The sequence below is a fragment of the Sinocyclocheilus anshuiensis genome, unplaced genomic scaffold (genome assembly GCF_001515605.1).
Source record: "Sinocyclocheilus anshuiensis isolate Anshui unplaced genomic scaffold, SAMN03320099.WGS_v1.1 scaffold1053, whole genome shotgun sequence".
In the NCBI taxonomy this organism is placed as follows: domain Eukaryota; kingdom Metazoa; phylum Chordata; class Actinopteri; order Cypriniformes; family Cyprinidae; genus Sinocyclocheilus; species Sinocyclocheilus anshuiensis.
The window spans coordinates 880,378-893,132 of NW_015555711.1; the positions used below are offsets into that span (position 1 = coordinate 880,378).

Here is a 12,755-nt window from a genome sequence, read left to right on the forward strand (position 1 = left end):
TTTGATTTGTACCAGCAAAAATGTTTGGGATGTAATGATAAATCACTTTGCATGTGATCTAAAAGGAAGAATTAAAAACAGTTTGGGGATGTTTAGAAATATGAACACACACATACATACATCCATACCTGAAATGAACAACCCACACTATTTGTTTTACTGAGTCATCAAACAAAAATGCTCAAATCCTCAATTATTATAATGCTCAAGGTAAATATTATAACCATACTTAGGCCTGTATAATTACAGTATAGCCCAGGGCTGTCCAAACTCGGTCCTGGAGGGCTGGTGTCCTGCAGAGTTTAGCTCCAACCCCAATTAAACACACCTGAACCAGCTAATCAAGCTCTTACTAGGCATAGAAACTTCCAGTCAGGTGTGTTGAGGCAAGTTGGAGCTAAACTCTGCAGGACACTGGCCCTCCTGGACCGAGTTTGGACAGCCCTGTGATAGTCTATTGTGGATTGTGTTTCGTTGTAATATGCTTGTGGCCGCCGGGGGTCGCTGTAGCCGCATGCGCGGAATGACGCTGACGCACAGCCTCGGACTCGCTCAGCTGCAGGAAGGAATAACAACATGGCGGGCAATTCAAAAGAGCAGCTGCTGTCAGACAATGACACACTCAATAATTTTCTGATGTTTCGCGAATTCAAAACCGGCTGTGTTGGGTCTGTAGTAACGTTAGTGTTTTGGGTCTGTGAGCTGCTAGCTAGCTGCTAGTTGTGGAGCTAACAACAGTTGTGTGTGTAACTGTTCATTAAAATAACATAGTTTTAAGATATTATCTTTTGTCCACAATTCAGGACACCATTTGTGTAATAGAAAAAATACAGTACTTGATATAATTGCTGGTTTAGTTAACGTTATCGTTTCTTCCGTCAGGCTCAATGTATGCTGCATATGTATCTGTTTAGCGAGCTGACAAATACAAGAAACCAGAGCAAAGTGTCAGTAACACAATAACTAGATGGGCTGTTTGAACTGTTGTGTTGACTGCTCAGAGTCTGGGCTGTCCTCTGGTGGATGGGTTGTACCTGCGGGAGCCGGACAGTGTGCAGGAGCTCCTCTGCTCTCCTTCATTACACAGGACTGATACACTCGAGTGGATTTGCGCCAGGTCTGTATGGAATTACATTTCTGCCGAAATTCTGCGCGCGAAAGATCATATTTTGAGCGCGCAAAAGTGCGTTTTGCACGCGCGCGAACTGAGTTTTGTGGAGAAAATGTTTGTCTCGCAAAGAAGAAAGTATTTCGAGCGCACGAAAATCAATTTTGCATTTAAAATAAGTTTTTGGATGTGTGCAGACCTTCTCTTTTGCGCGTGCAACGTTTCACTAGCTTGCTCCCTTGATGCCCGCCCTCAGTGCTCTCTAAATTAGTGATGTCCGGTTCGCGAACGAATCGTTCGATTTAACCGGTTCTTCTTAGTGAACCGGTTGAACCAGTTCACCAAGTCGGACTGAATCGTTGAAAAGTGTAAGCATTAATCCACAAATTACTTAACTTATTCACTTTTTAAACGTGGCTGACACTCCCTCTGATTCGAAATAAACCAATATCCCGGAGTAATGACAAACATTTTCTCCACAAAACTAAGTTCGCGCGCGTGCAAAACGCACTTTTGCGCGCTCAAAATATTATCTTTCGCGCGCAGAATTTCGGCAGAAATGTAATTCCATAGGTCTGATGCCTGATTGATCATCAAACATGATTAGAATGATGTCAAATATGTAGTTTGCAAATCTGTGTACTAAAATGCCTTGCTTGGTTTGTGTGTGTGTTTTTACAAAGCATTTGTCCATCCCTAAAGGAGAAGTTTTCCACACTTAAAGCAACTCAGAATGAGGATTTAGTTCAAGGTAATCCTTTGTATGGGTCAAAGACGAAAAGAGGTTTTCAGGCATAAAAACAATACGTTTTAAATTTAAATTTTAAGCTTTAAATTTGCTGTAGTTCCCCCCTACATTAGAATGTCTTGTTAAAGTCTTTTTCTGAGCATAAAATAATGACTACGTACATTTTTACCATGACACCCACCATGCCATTCAGTGTAATAATAGTTTAAAAACTTGTCCGGTATATTTAGAACAAGAATCATTAGATGACATTAAAGGACTCTATATAAGGATCGCTAATTGTAATTTATTTAAAATAAAATTATGATCACTTTTTCTTTTATATATTTTAATAAGCACAGGTTTGAATACGCAAGTTGTTTCAGTTTTGCATAAGTATATCTGTTACTCTATTTATTTATTTACAAAGAGAAGATCCAACAAAATCTCGGTCTGCTCTGTTTCAAATTGTTTTGTTATTTTCTTATGCTTATTGTTTTGTTGTGCTTTCTCTCTCACACACAGAACTCGCACGGTTTGGTTATGAAATGATGTTATGTAAAGCTAACGACCAGGATTTAATCAAGGTATGAAGTTATACAATGCTGATCTTTATACTGTCTAGTGCAATTTATGTATAGAGCAGAATAGAGATTACTCTGAAATGTTTTTTAAAATTTGATCTTTTCAGTTTCACATGCACCTTTAGCAACACTGTTGAATACTTCATTAACATGATTGAACAAGCAAAAATGTTTGGGACAGATTGATACTGGGTTAAGAACAACTATTCTTATCTAATCATTTAAAATGTATTTTCTAAAACAGAATGAACTAATGTGTCCTGTTGTGTCTGTTATATTTTCAGGGTCTTGCACCACCATTACAGCAGCTGAGGTTTCTGGAGCAGCTTCTGATGGTCATTCAAGCAGACTCCTCCATAAACTCTAGTAGGAGTGTGCGATATTGACAAAAAATTATATCTCGATATTTTCTGGGATTTTATCGATAACGATAATTAGACGATATTTTGCTGAGTGTGTTATTGTGCTGGTACCTTAAGGACTGCCGAAGACAGCTGACTCCTAATGTTTTTAATATTCTTCATATTCTGTGTGGTGGTCAGTTCATACTGATAGAAATTAATCTTTTCCAATAAGTTTAAACTGATTTTTGCATTTTATGGGCATTTTTACCTTTATAAAGCCATTTTTTCTAAAAGTGTCCATTATCTTTTGAGTCAAATTCTTACATTTAATCAGGGAATTAGCATAATAAGACATTTGGGCTGTTACCAAGCAAATGAAATCAACACAGAAGCTGCATCTGAAGTGGAATTTAGATGCATTTACACACGTATTTTGTTTAATGCAAGACATGGATGCATTTAACCTGCAGTTACAAAAGCATAAATAATGTTTTGATATATTAAACGTAAAACGTTGAATACTGATATTTGAAATGATTTAAAACATGAAAAAAAAAAAAAAAAAAAGAAAAGAAAGAAAAAGCCGAGATTAAAACCGCCAGCAGGTGGCAGCAAACACTGTTAATAAGTGAGTCATTGCGATTGAACCGAATCGTTTAAAACAATTACGATATATATCGCACACCCCTAAACTCTAGGTATCTGACTTCTGCAGCTTTTTGTAACATTGATTTAACATCAACCTTTAGTCCTGAATGTGGTCTTGTTTCTATGTTGTTTATTTTGATGGATGTAGGCAGAACTCATCCTCTGGTGATGACAGTGTGAGGAACGATGATCTTCTTGGGGAACTAATGTTTCAGGATCACTTATCAGACCGGATATGAATCCGGTCTGCAACCCGTGGCCTGCACATATCCGTGAACATCTAATACGCACACAGTCAACTCACAACAAAATGAACGGAAAACAACACAGTAAACCCAGTGATTTCATAAACAGGTCTGTATGATTTTTATGCACCCATGTACATTTTCAACTGTTTTCTTTAACACGGTTTTTATGTACTGCCATTGAAGGAGTGATCAACATTCCCGACTAGGAAGTCATGGAGAAGAAAGCCTGACAGAGGCCATGGATCTGCTGCAGTCTACACAGAGCACATTAGTCGAGCTCCACAAAGAGGTGGGACCATCATGTGCATTTTTCACATCTGATATGATGTGTTTGGTTTCCATAATAATAGCATGATCCTCTCTGTTCCTCAGTGTGAGTTCCTTCACTCACATTCGTCAGGTTCGGCAGCTGTTCTGTCCCCCTGTGCGCTGAAAGTGGCCATCTCAGACATGTCTCAGCTCATGACTGCTTTCGGACACATCTACAACGCAGACTTTAAGGCGTACTGCCAAAGAGCCCCTCCGGCCCTCAGTTCTGGCGCTATTGTGTTTCAGTCTGTACATCAGCTCCTGCACACCTGTAATACGGTAAAGCATCCTACATCATTTATCTGCAGTAACTTAAAGAGATTGTTCACCCAAAAATGAAAATTTGCTGTTAATTGACTTTTTTTATTTAGTAGAACAGTAAAGATTTTTTTTTGTAGCTGAAACCATTTGTAATGCATGAAATACAAGTCAATGGCTACAGTCACGTTGAGAGTTAAAAAAAATAAAATCAGGGGACACAAAATTTAATACATATGGCTCCTGACAATATATTGAGGTCTTATGAAGCAAAATCATTGGTCTGTGCAAGAAACTGAACATTAATACTTGTAATCCATTTCAAGTTTGCATGTTTTTATAGGAGCAAATGCAAAGTTTCTTCGCGGAATGCAATAGTTTTGCGAAAGAATGCTAACCTTTTGCAAGTGAACCCAAAGGATTCTTGGGGAAACGCAATACTTTTGCAAAAGCATGAAGAGAGTTTTGAATTACATGGCTGGATACTCTCTGGACAGCCCTTGTATATATTTTGCATATTCAAATACAAATGTTTTGCATATTCTTCATTTACGTTTCAGGAGCTCGAGGCTCTTAAGCAGCTGTCTGAAACCTCGTCGTCTCTCACACAAACAGTGCAACAGCTGCAGACAGACAAGCGGTACTGGTCTAAAGGGGAGAAGCACACGCTGCGTGAGTGATATCTTGGATTTGAGCGGAATTTTGTACACAAACTTCTAAATAACACGCTTGCTTTTTTTTTTTTAGCCGAACGGCTGGAGTAGCTAAAGAACAGATATGTGGCTTTTCTCTCCCTTCACCAATCATAACCTCAAGGACTAAGCAGAAATCTACAACCTACAGCTTGGATTTAATTAGTGAAAGACATGAGGTGTCAAACATAACCAATCAGACCACTTATTTACATGTTCAGGACTGTTCCCAAAGCACTGTGATTTATAACACCACTATGGCAGATTTATACTAGGAATAAATAACAAACTGTTGTTTTTTGAACTCCAAGACACTGATCAATAAGCATTCTACTTATAAAATTGCCTTCTAATAGAATACTCCTAAACAGCTATAAACTATAATCCTCTTTCTTTACAAAAGCCTGTGATTAGTATATGCCAGTGTTTGATTTGCAATCACTGTGTCATGACCTGTTTTTTTTTAATAAAGACTCACCTTCTAGAAACACAAGGTGTTTTTAGTTTATAGATAATTTACATTTGTGTTAACTAAAGTTATTGTCTGTCTGAAACCTCGTCGTCTCTCACACAAACAGTGCAACAGCTGCAGACAGACAAGCGTTACTGGTCGGGTAGTGTCTCATTGGTGACACTAATGGGAGGGTCTGTGTCTCAATGTTCAAAAGCACATCTTTTGGAGAGAGCCAGGAGTTTTAGTGTAAAACACTTCTCAGGCTGCGCTGTTGTTTGCGAGCTTCCTGTAAACATTTCTGTTGCTAAACAAAACCCGAAGAAAATGGAGAATCAAGCCCATAATCAACGTGGAGAGGTGAGTGATACATGTCTGCGTTCTAATCTTTTTTCTTGTTTGTTTGTTAAAAATGCTGCAGTGTTCCAAAAGCATTTTACAGCACAGATAACATCTTGTAACTCTATAGAGGCAATAATATATGCTTTATATTAATTCATTTGTTAAATATCTGGTTTTGTTACTGCAAGCAGACTATCCACAAGACAACATCCCCTCGATAGCACCGAAGTGATGCTCATACTTCTGTTGCAAAGGTCCTTCAGTTGTGTGTACAAGCAGTGCTGTGTGAAGTTTCATATTTGCTTAAGCTGTCCGTGAAACTGTCCTGTGGAAAGAACTTGTCTTGCTTGAGGAACAGACATCTTTCAGCCTAAACGTGCCACAGATTTAAACATTTATGTTACGTTTTCTTTCTGAAGAATTTTCATGAGGTGTGTTCGTTCACTCTTGTCTTACACTCATTAACTACTTTTTACTTAACTATTTCCTAATTACATGATCTTGAGTGGACAGGCCAATGAATGTTATTATACTCGCTCCCTGTCAGGCTCCTGGCGCAGGGAAAGCACAGCATCGCGTCAACATGAATCATTACGCTACTAAGAAGAGTGCAGCACAGAGCATGCTGGATGTGGCTCTTCTGATGGCGAACTCCTCTCAGCTGAAGACAGTGCTGCATTCAGGAGCACAGCACCTACGTTCCTCTCATCGCTCTGATCTCACTGTCCATCTCACTGCAGGTCATTGTTGGCCTCCTGCTCATCTTCATTGGTTAGTTATTATTTCTGGAAGGATTTTTTTGTCTGCTGTAATTTCATTTATGCAACGATGTGTTTTCTGCTGTTCCCTTTAGTGAAGTATGACCTGAATGATGTTAAGAAACAGCCGAGACTTAACACGATGAATAATATGGCCAGTTTTTGTGTTCTTTACTGTTCTTATCAACATCATCATAACAGCATTGGGATTCGAGTCTGGAGGGTGAGCAGAGTTATTAGCGAATGACATTGTTATTTTCCAGACTTTACAGAATCTGCAGGAATTTGTCAAGTTGTAATGTATTCATAAATTGAATTTAAAATCGTGAATATTTTTGTATGGACATCTATACTTTAGTCTTTACAATACATGAATTCTAATACTGTACTGCACTTTACTTTACTGACTTTACATCTCTTCTTTTTCAGAACCAGCATCTGATATTGCAGTTCCTCTGAATAATATTCAAGGACTGCTCACATATATTTACACACAAGATTTATTATTTAGACTTTTACCAAACCTCTTGAGTTGCTACCATTGACTGTAATTGTCAAAAACTTTTTTCTGCCATCATTTTGATCCATAGATAGTCATGTATGGTTTTTGATGTTTTTATGGATACCTTCACTTTGATAAAGCACTCATATCTGAGTAAATATGTAATTTGATGTTCTGAATTTCCTTAGTTGAATTTGTTACTGTTTATTCACTTCATTGACCGCAAATAAGAAATAAAGACTTCACAATATATTACCAGTAGTGCTGTCAAAACGATTAATCGCATCCAAAATAAGTTTTTGTTTACATACTATATGTATGTGAATTGTTTATGTATATACATTTATATATTTAATTATATATACATAAATATACGCAGTACACTACACACTCATATATTATGTAAACAAAAACTTATTTTGGATGTGATGAATTGTTTGACAGCATTTTGGTAGTGTTTACATGTCAGGGACAAGTAGCGAGATGAAAGTAATGAATGAAATTTGTTTAATAAAAAAATTATACAATTAATACCCTTAATCATTTTCCATAATAGTAATAAGGCACTTAAAGCTCATTATATTGTGAATCTAGTCTTGGCTGAAGGGGTTGTTGCATTGTGCCTAACAATAGCCTTTAGCTGTAACTATTACTCACAAACTAGCACAAGCTTGTGTACTTTATTGCCCAAGTCTTTTCAGTTTTAAATTCAGCACCTTAGAATTTATTTAAAAAAGGGTTTAACACTGAAAACAGAAAATTGAAACAGTGTAGCAAATAGTGCGCAACAGAATGTCACAAACACGAGCCCTAAATACGTGGCCACAGCAAAAGGATTTTACATACAATTCATGAGAAAATAAGTTTTAAAGACACTTGAATGCCCCAATGATAAAAAAAAATTCTGAATTTTCTTTATATGGATAGTCTTCCACATCTGTATCTGTTTGATTACAAAAATGCACAAAGCAAGTATTTGGTTAAAACTTTACGCATTATGCACAAGTTTATGGTTGTACGACAACTGGTACTAAACCTCACAATCTGTACTCAAACAATATTATTTGCTCTTATTCCAAGCTATATTTTTGGTTGTTCTTGTACTGAATCAGTTTAGTTTGGGGCTGATGAACACATTTAAAACATCTCACTGTTCCTCTACTGAATGCTTTTAAGGGGAATCTCCTCTGCAGGCTCCATGCACGTGTACACATAATAAAGAAACACAGCAATGACAAGAAACAGCAAGACACGAAGCCAGCCCGGCACACCTCCAGATTTGCTGGTCTCTGGACTGGACTGACCACGCTGCATGGATGTGGAGACTGACGGGCCTGGCTGAGAAGAACTCTGATAGGACGAGCGAGCTGGGCTGATAATGGCCCTTCAAAATAGATAGGAAGGACATTTCATTTATTTTCCAGAGTTTCTGCAGAATTTTTAAGCTCAAGTGTAAGACTTTTTAAGACCTGCACAAATAAAATTAATACCATATGAGCGGGGTAGGGCAATGTAGTACCATACTAAACTAAAATTACTGTAAAAAGCATAATTTACAGTTCAGATACAAGTTTTCACAAAAACAAAGTTATAAAATTATCAACTTTACATTTCAGCCTTTAAACCATTGTTAATAAAATGGATGAGTCAAAAGTATTAATTATTATATTAATTTAAACAATTATCATCAATAAATTATTATATCAAATAACGTAAATTAGGGGTGAGCGATATTGACAAAAAGTGATATCTCGATAATATTCTGGGATTTTATTGATAACGATAATTGGACAATATTTTGCTGAGTGTGTTATTGTGCTGATATCTTAAGGACTACCGTGGACAGCTGACCCCTGAATTTTTGTATATTCTTCATATTCTGTATGGTCAGTTCACAGCAGTAATAGAAATTAATAATTTCCAAAAAGTTTTATGGGCATTTTTACCTTTAAGCCATTTTTTCTAAGAGTGTGCACCATCTTTTGAGTCAAATTCTTGCATTTGGGTTGTTACCAAGCAAATTAAATCAGTATCAACAAAATGTATCTTTGCAATGCAGAGGAAACACAGAAGCGGCATTAGAAGTGGCATTTAGATGTATACACACTGTTTAATGCAGCTCTGAGGGGCATGGAATACTTTAACCAGCAGTTACAAATGCATACATTTTTTTTTTTTAATTTTAAACATAAAACATTGAAAACTGATGTTTGAGCTCTGAGGGACATTAAATACTTTAACCTGCAGTTACAAATGCATAAATAATGTTTTGATATTTTAAACATAAAACATTGAAAACTGATGTTTGAAATTACTTAAAAACTGAAAAGGTACCTAAATGTAAAATTAAAACCGCCAGTAGGTGGCAGCAAGTCACTGTTAATAAGTGAGTCATTGCGATTGAACCGAATCATTTAAACGGGTGATTCATTCAAGAACGAAACAGCTTCCTGTTGCTCAGAGATGCAAAATTGCTGTGGCTGTGTTTGAAATGATTTTTGTTGGAGAAATAGAGCAAAAACAGGAAATATGGTGTCTAAAACGTAAGTCTCTTAATATTAACTTCCTGTTTATTGAACTGTTGTATAAAATCAATATCACATTTGTAATCATGTTTACTTTTGGAGAAAAAAACGGCACTCTTCATGTGATATTGACTATATGAAATGATATAAATATATACATTTTCTGCCCCATATCTTAAATTATGTGATAATTGTACATGCATTTTAATAGACTGATTCTTGCAGTGAAAGAACGCACTCTAAATGCGCACGCGCACTAGTCTAACCTGCTAGACTTCATCACCTAATGTATGCGTGAACTCTGTAGGTGTGTTTTGTGTTTGCTTTTCGCGATATACTTGATAATATCAAATCGCACATCGTTAAAACAACAATTACGATATTATCGCAGACCATACATATCGCACACCCCTATGTTTCGATTTTTATAATGCACTGTCTTCTTATCGATCCACCAGTTCACATTTAAAGCTCCGCGTGTTTGCAGGGTAAAAACATGGGTCGATTTTCGCATTGGTCTGAACTCTGAACAAAACATCAGTTTTATTGAAAATGCTCATTCATTCTGACAGCAGGTGGAGCGTTTGGTAGAAATATAACTGTTTTACCGGTAACGGCAGAACACAAAGCAGTGCAGCACCGGACTTTGAACATGCAGCGCACATGTTTATTTAATGAAATCATAGCCTTTTGAAGTTTAATCGTCACATTCAGCCATATCGCAATTCTGGTCTTTCCGTCCCCAAATTTAAGACCTCTTGAGATCATAATTAAGACTTTCTTGTACAATTTAAGACTTTTTAAGGCCTTAAATTTGATACAACTAAATTTAAGACTTTTTAAGACCCCGCGGAAACCCTGTTTTCAAGTGAGGTTATTACATTACAGTATTATACACAAATTCTAGTAACATATTTTAGGAGAAGATGAAAATAAGAAGAAAAACACTGTTAAATAATATTGTTCAAACAAAAACTCACTCATTGTTATAGCCTATGTCTTCATCTCTGTAATCAGTCAGCTTTGACCTCCGTATGCTGTGGAGAGATGCCATATATCCAGTTAGCAGTTAGGTGGAAACCACTTGTAAGCTAAAAAATGAGATGGAGAAAGGAACAACTGAATCTCACTCGTGGGCAAAATCGGCACCGGTGACCTTCGACCTCCTTGTGCTGGGGAGAGATCACACATATACAATTACTGTAAGCATATAAGTATATTTGTGAACTCAGCTAGACGTTTTGATAGATGTTATGATTTCAGATTACTGCTTAACATCAGATTTTCTGTGGGTTTATTTTCTGTGTCAAAATGTTGTATAACTTCAAAGTTTGAAAATACAACTTCCATTAATTTTACAAAAACAGAATATGGAAAAAGTTTTCATATCCTTTTGACAGATACTGTATTTCTTCATTTTAAGCATAAACCAACTTAATTTTGTTCAGTTTGTCAAGACTTTGATGTATCCTGATTTGAGAATGTTTAGATTATTTGTATTGGGAAATAAAAATACTGAGAAAGGTATTTATTTTTTGCAATGCATGCAAAATTTCATACCATGATTTTATGAATTTAAGACTTTCTGCTCTGATTCAAGACCTTTTTAATGCCTTAAATTGTGCAAATTAAGACTTTTTAAGACCTGCAGAAACCTCTTAACATGGTCAGGAAAATGAAATAAGCTACTTACACATCACCAGATCCATCGTATATGCTCAGTTGTGGCTGCCGAATTTGAAAAAATGGCTTAATAATAATAATAATAATAATAGAGCAGTTATCCTTCAAGTTAAGTTCAGTTTTTACTTACGGGCTGATGATAGTTAATATATTCCACTTCCTCCTCTATGAAAACAAAAGCAAATTTTACAAGTGTAATTCTACACCTTAAATATGGGGAATGTCAAAGCCTGCCTCTTTCTTTTTTTTTTTTTAAAGATAAGCCTTACGTTCTTCTCGGTAGTATGTCTTGTCAGACGAGGAAGGCTTAGCTTTTTTGGTCATGGCTTCATTCAGTTTCTTTTCATAGAGCTTCCGTGTGGATTCTGCAAAAACAAAACCGCCACCAAATCACAGCACAACTTTCCACAGAATCATTGACAAAAAACATGCTCTAACATGCTTTCCTGAGCTAGTGTTAAATTTAATGAAGAAAAATATGAAGAAGAAAAAAAACAATCAAATGCTAAATTTTTAATAAAAATGTTTCCTTTTTACATCATTTTTAATATTTATATTATTTTTTTATGACTATCATGTTACAACTTACTCTAAAAGACTAAAGGCTTATTATCACATACCTACTATGGGTCCATGTTTAATGCCATATTCATCCAGCAGCTGACTGATCTCTTTATCAGATTTTCCACTTAATGAGGACATATCTGCAACAACAGGATTTATGTAAAGGTTTTAGATTTAAAACTGATGATGACTCATAATAATGTTCTAGCATGTAGGTAACTAGTAGGCCTACTGGTTGACTGAGAAACGTAAAACCGTAAAACAAGATTATTTTATCTCTAAAGAGAGTCTGAAAGAACAAAATCAATCTCTCATAGAGAGATACAACAACCAGCACTGCATATGAATAAACGTAACGTTACTTCAGTGTCAGACTGCTATAACATCTGGGGCTGAACGTCACACATGTGCAGCCTGCGACAGCTGTAAACTTTGTGAGGTAAAGTTACTCTGGACAAAAGACACGTCCTACGCAAAGATCAAGCGAACATGGCATCTTCTGTCAGGGCATTCGGGAGAAAAGGACCACAAAAGCGTTTTTCAGGCGAACAAAAGGTCAGAGAAAGGGATTTCTTAGATCGAGCTAACGTTAGCAAGCGAAACCACTGACACAACTTCAACAGCGCATTTAGCATGACTTAGTTAGGATAGAAGAGTGAGCAATAGTAATGCAATAGCAATAGTTTCGTGTATTTTGTCGCCTACATATATATTTTTTATGTTTAAAAATAAAAAATGGTCATAATTGGATTACCTTAAACGATCCCCGGACGTCAAAGGCGCTTTCCTGAGCTGGGCGTGTCGCGCTGGAGAGGAGACACGGATGACGCATCACTTCGCCTCGCAGGGACTAGGCGTGTTCAAAGCGTCAAGTCTTTTTTTTTTATAATTATTTTTTAATATTTTTTTTATTTTATTTAACTCACTGAAAGCAAAATGTTGTGCAAAATCGGCGCCGTTTACAACAACATAGCTTACTGTTGTCTATATGTTTTAATGTATAAAGACCCAA

At 36.4% G+C, this 12,755-nt stretch overlaps 2 protein-coding genes and 1 pseudogene across 3 annotated transcripts; 2 read left to right on the forward strand and 1 right to left on the reverse strand.

Annotated features, from left to right (window-relative positions):
- Positions 1–406: 406 nt before the first annotated feature.
- Positions 407–5,413, forward strand: LOC107671952 (HAUS augmin-like complex subunit 7). The gene is given in 12 exon segments (XM_016464962.1): positions 407–608; positions 891–895; positions 987–1,117; positions 1,792–1,859; positions 2,361–2,422; positions 2,704–2,786; positions 3,560–3,642; positions 3,645–3,765; positions 3,843–3,948; positions 4,032–4,247; positions 4,787–4,898; positions 4,974–5,413. Coding segments are annotated over 12 exon segments (1,176 nt in total). The 5' UTR covers positions 407–481; the 3' UTR covers positions 5,036–5,413.
- A 30-nt stretch (positions 5,414–5,443) lies between these two features.
- Positions 5,444–7,082, forward strand: LOC107671928 (ninjurin-2-like; annotated as a pseudogene).
- A 323-nt stretch (positions 7,083–7,405) lies between these two features.
- LOC107671981 (emerin-like) lies at positions 7,406–12,755 on the reverse strand. 2 transcript variants are annotated; one of them, XM_016464999.1, is made up of 8 exons: positions 12,498–12,755; positions 11,800–11,883; positions 11,449–11,544; positions 11,310–11,344; positions 11,190–11,224; positions 10,627–10,668; positions 10,477–10,533; positions 7,406–8,355 (listed from the first exon to the last, which is right to left on the reverse strand). In XM_016464999.1, exons 2-8 carry the CDS (start codon positions 11,879–11,881, stop codon positions 8,130–8,132), a joined length of 573 nt encoding a protein of 190 aa, XP_016320485.1. In that variant the 5' UTR covers positions 11,882–11,883; positions 12,498–12,755; the 3' UTR covers positions 7,406–8,129. The 2 variants fall into 2 exon arrangements, with proteins under 2 accessions (XP_016320485.1, XP_016320486.1); XM_016465000.1 differs by lacking the exon at positions 12,498–12,755 and adding an exon at positions 12,106–12,474.

Coding starts and splice junctions, on each gene's coding strand:
- LOC107671981 (XM_016464999.1), bottom strand. CDS start 11,881: ATGTCCTCATTAAGTGGAAAATCTGATAAAGAGATCAGTCAGCTGCTG. Junction 10,534..10,626: donor GGTGCCGATTTTGCCCACGA/GTGAGATTCAGT, acceptor ATCTCTCCACAG/CATACGGAGGTCAAAGCTGA. Junction 8,356..10,476: donor GACATAGGCTATAACAATGA/GTGAGTTTTTGT, acceptor TCTATTTTGAAG/GGCCATTATCAGCCCAGCTC.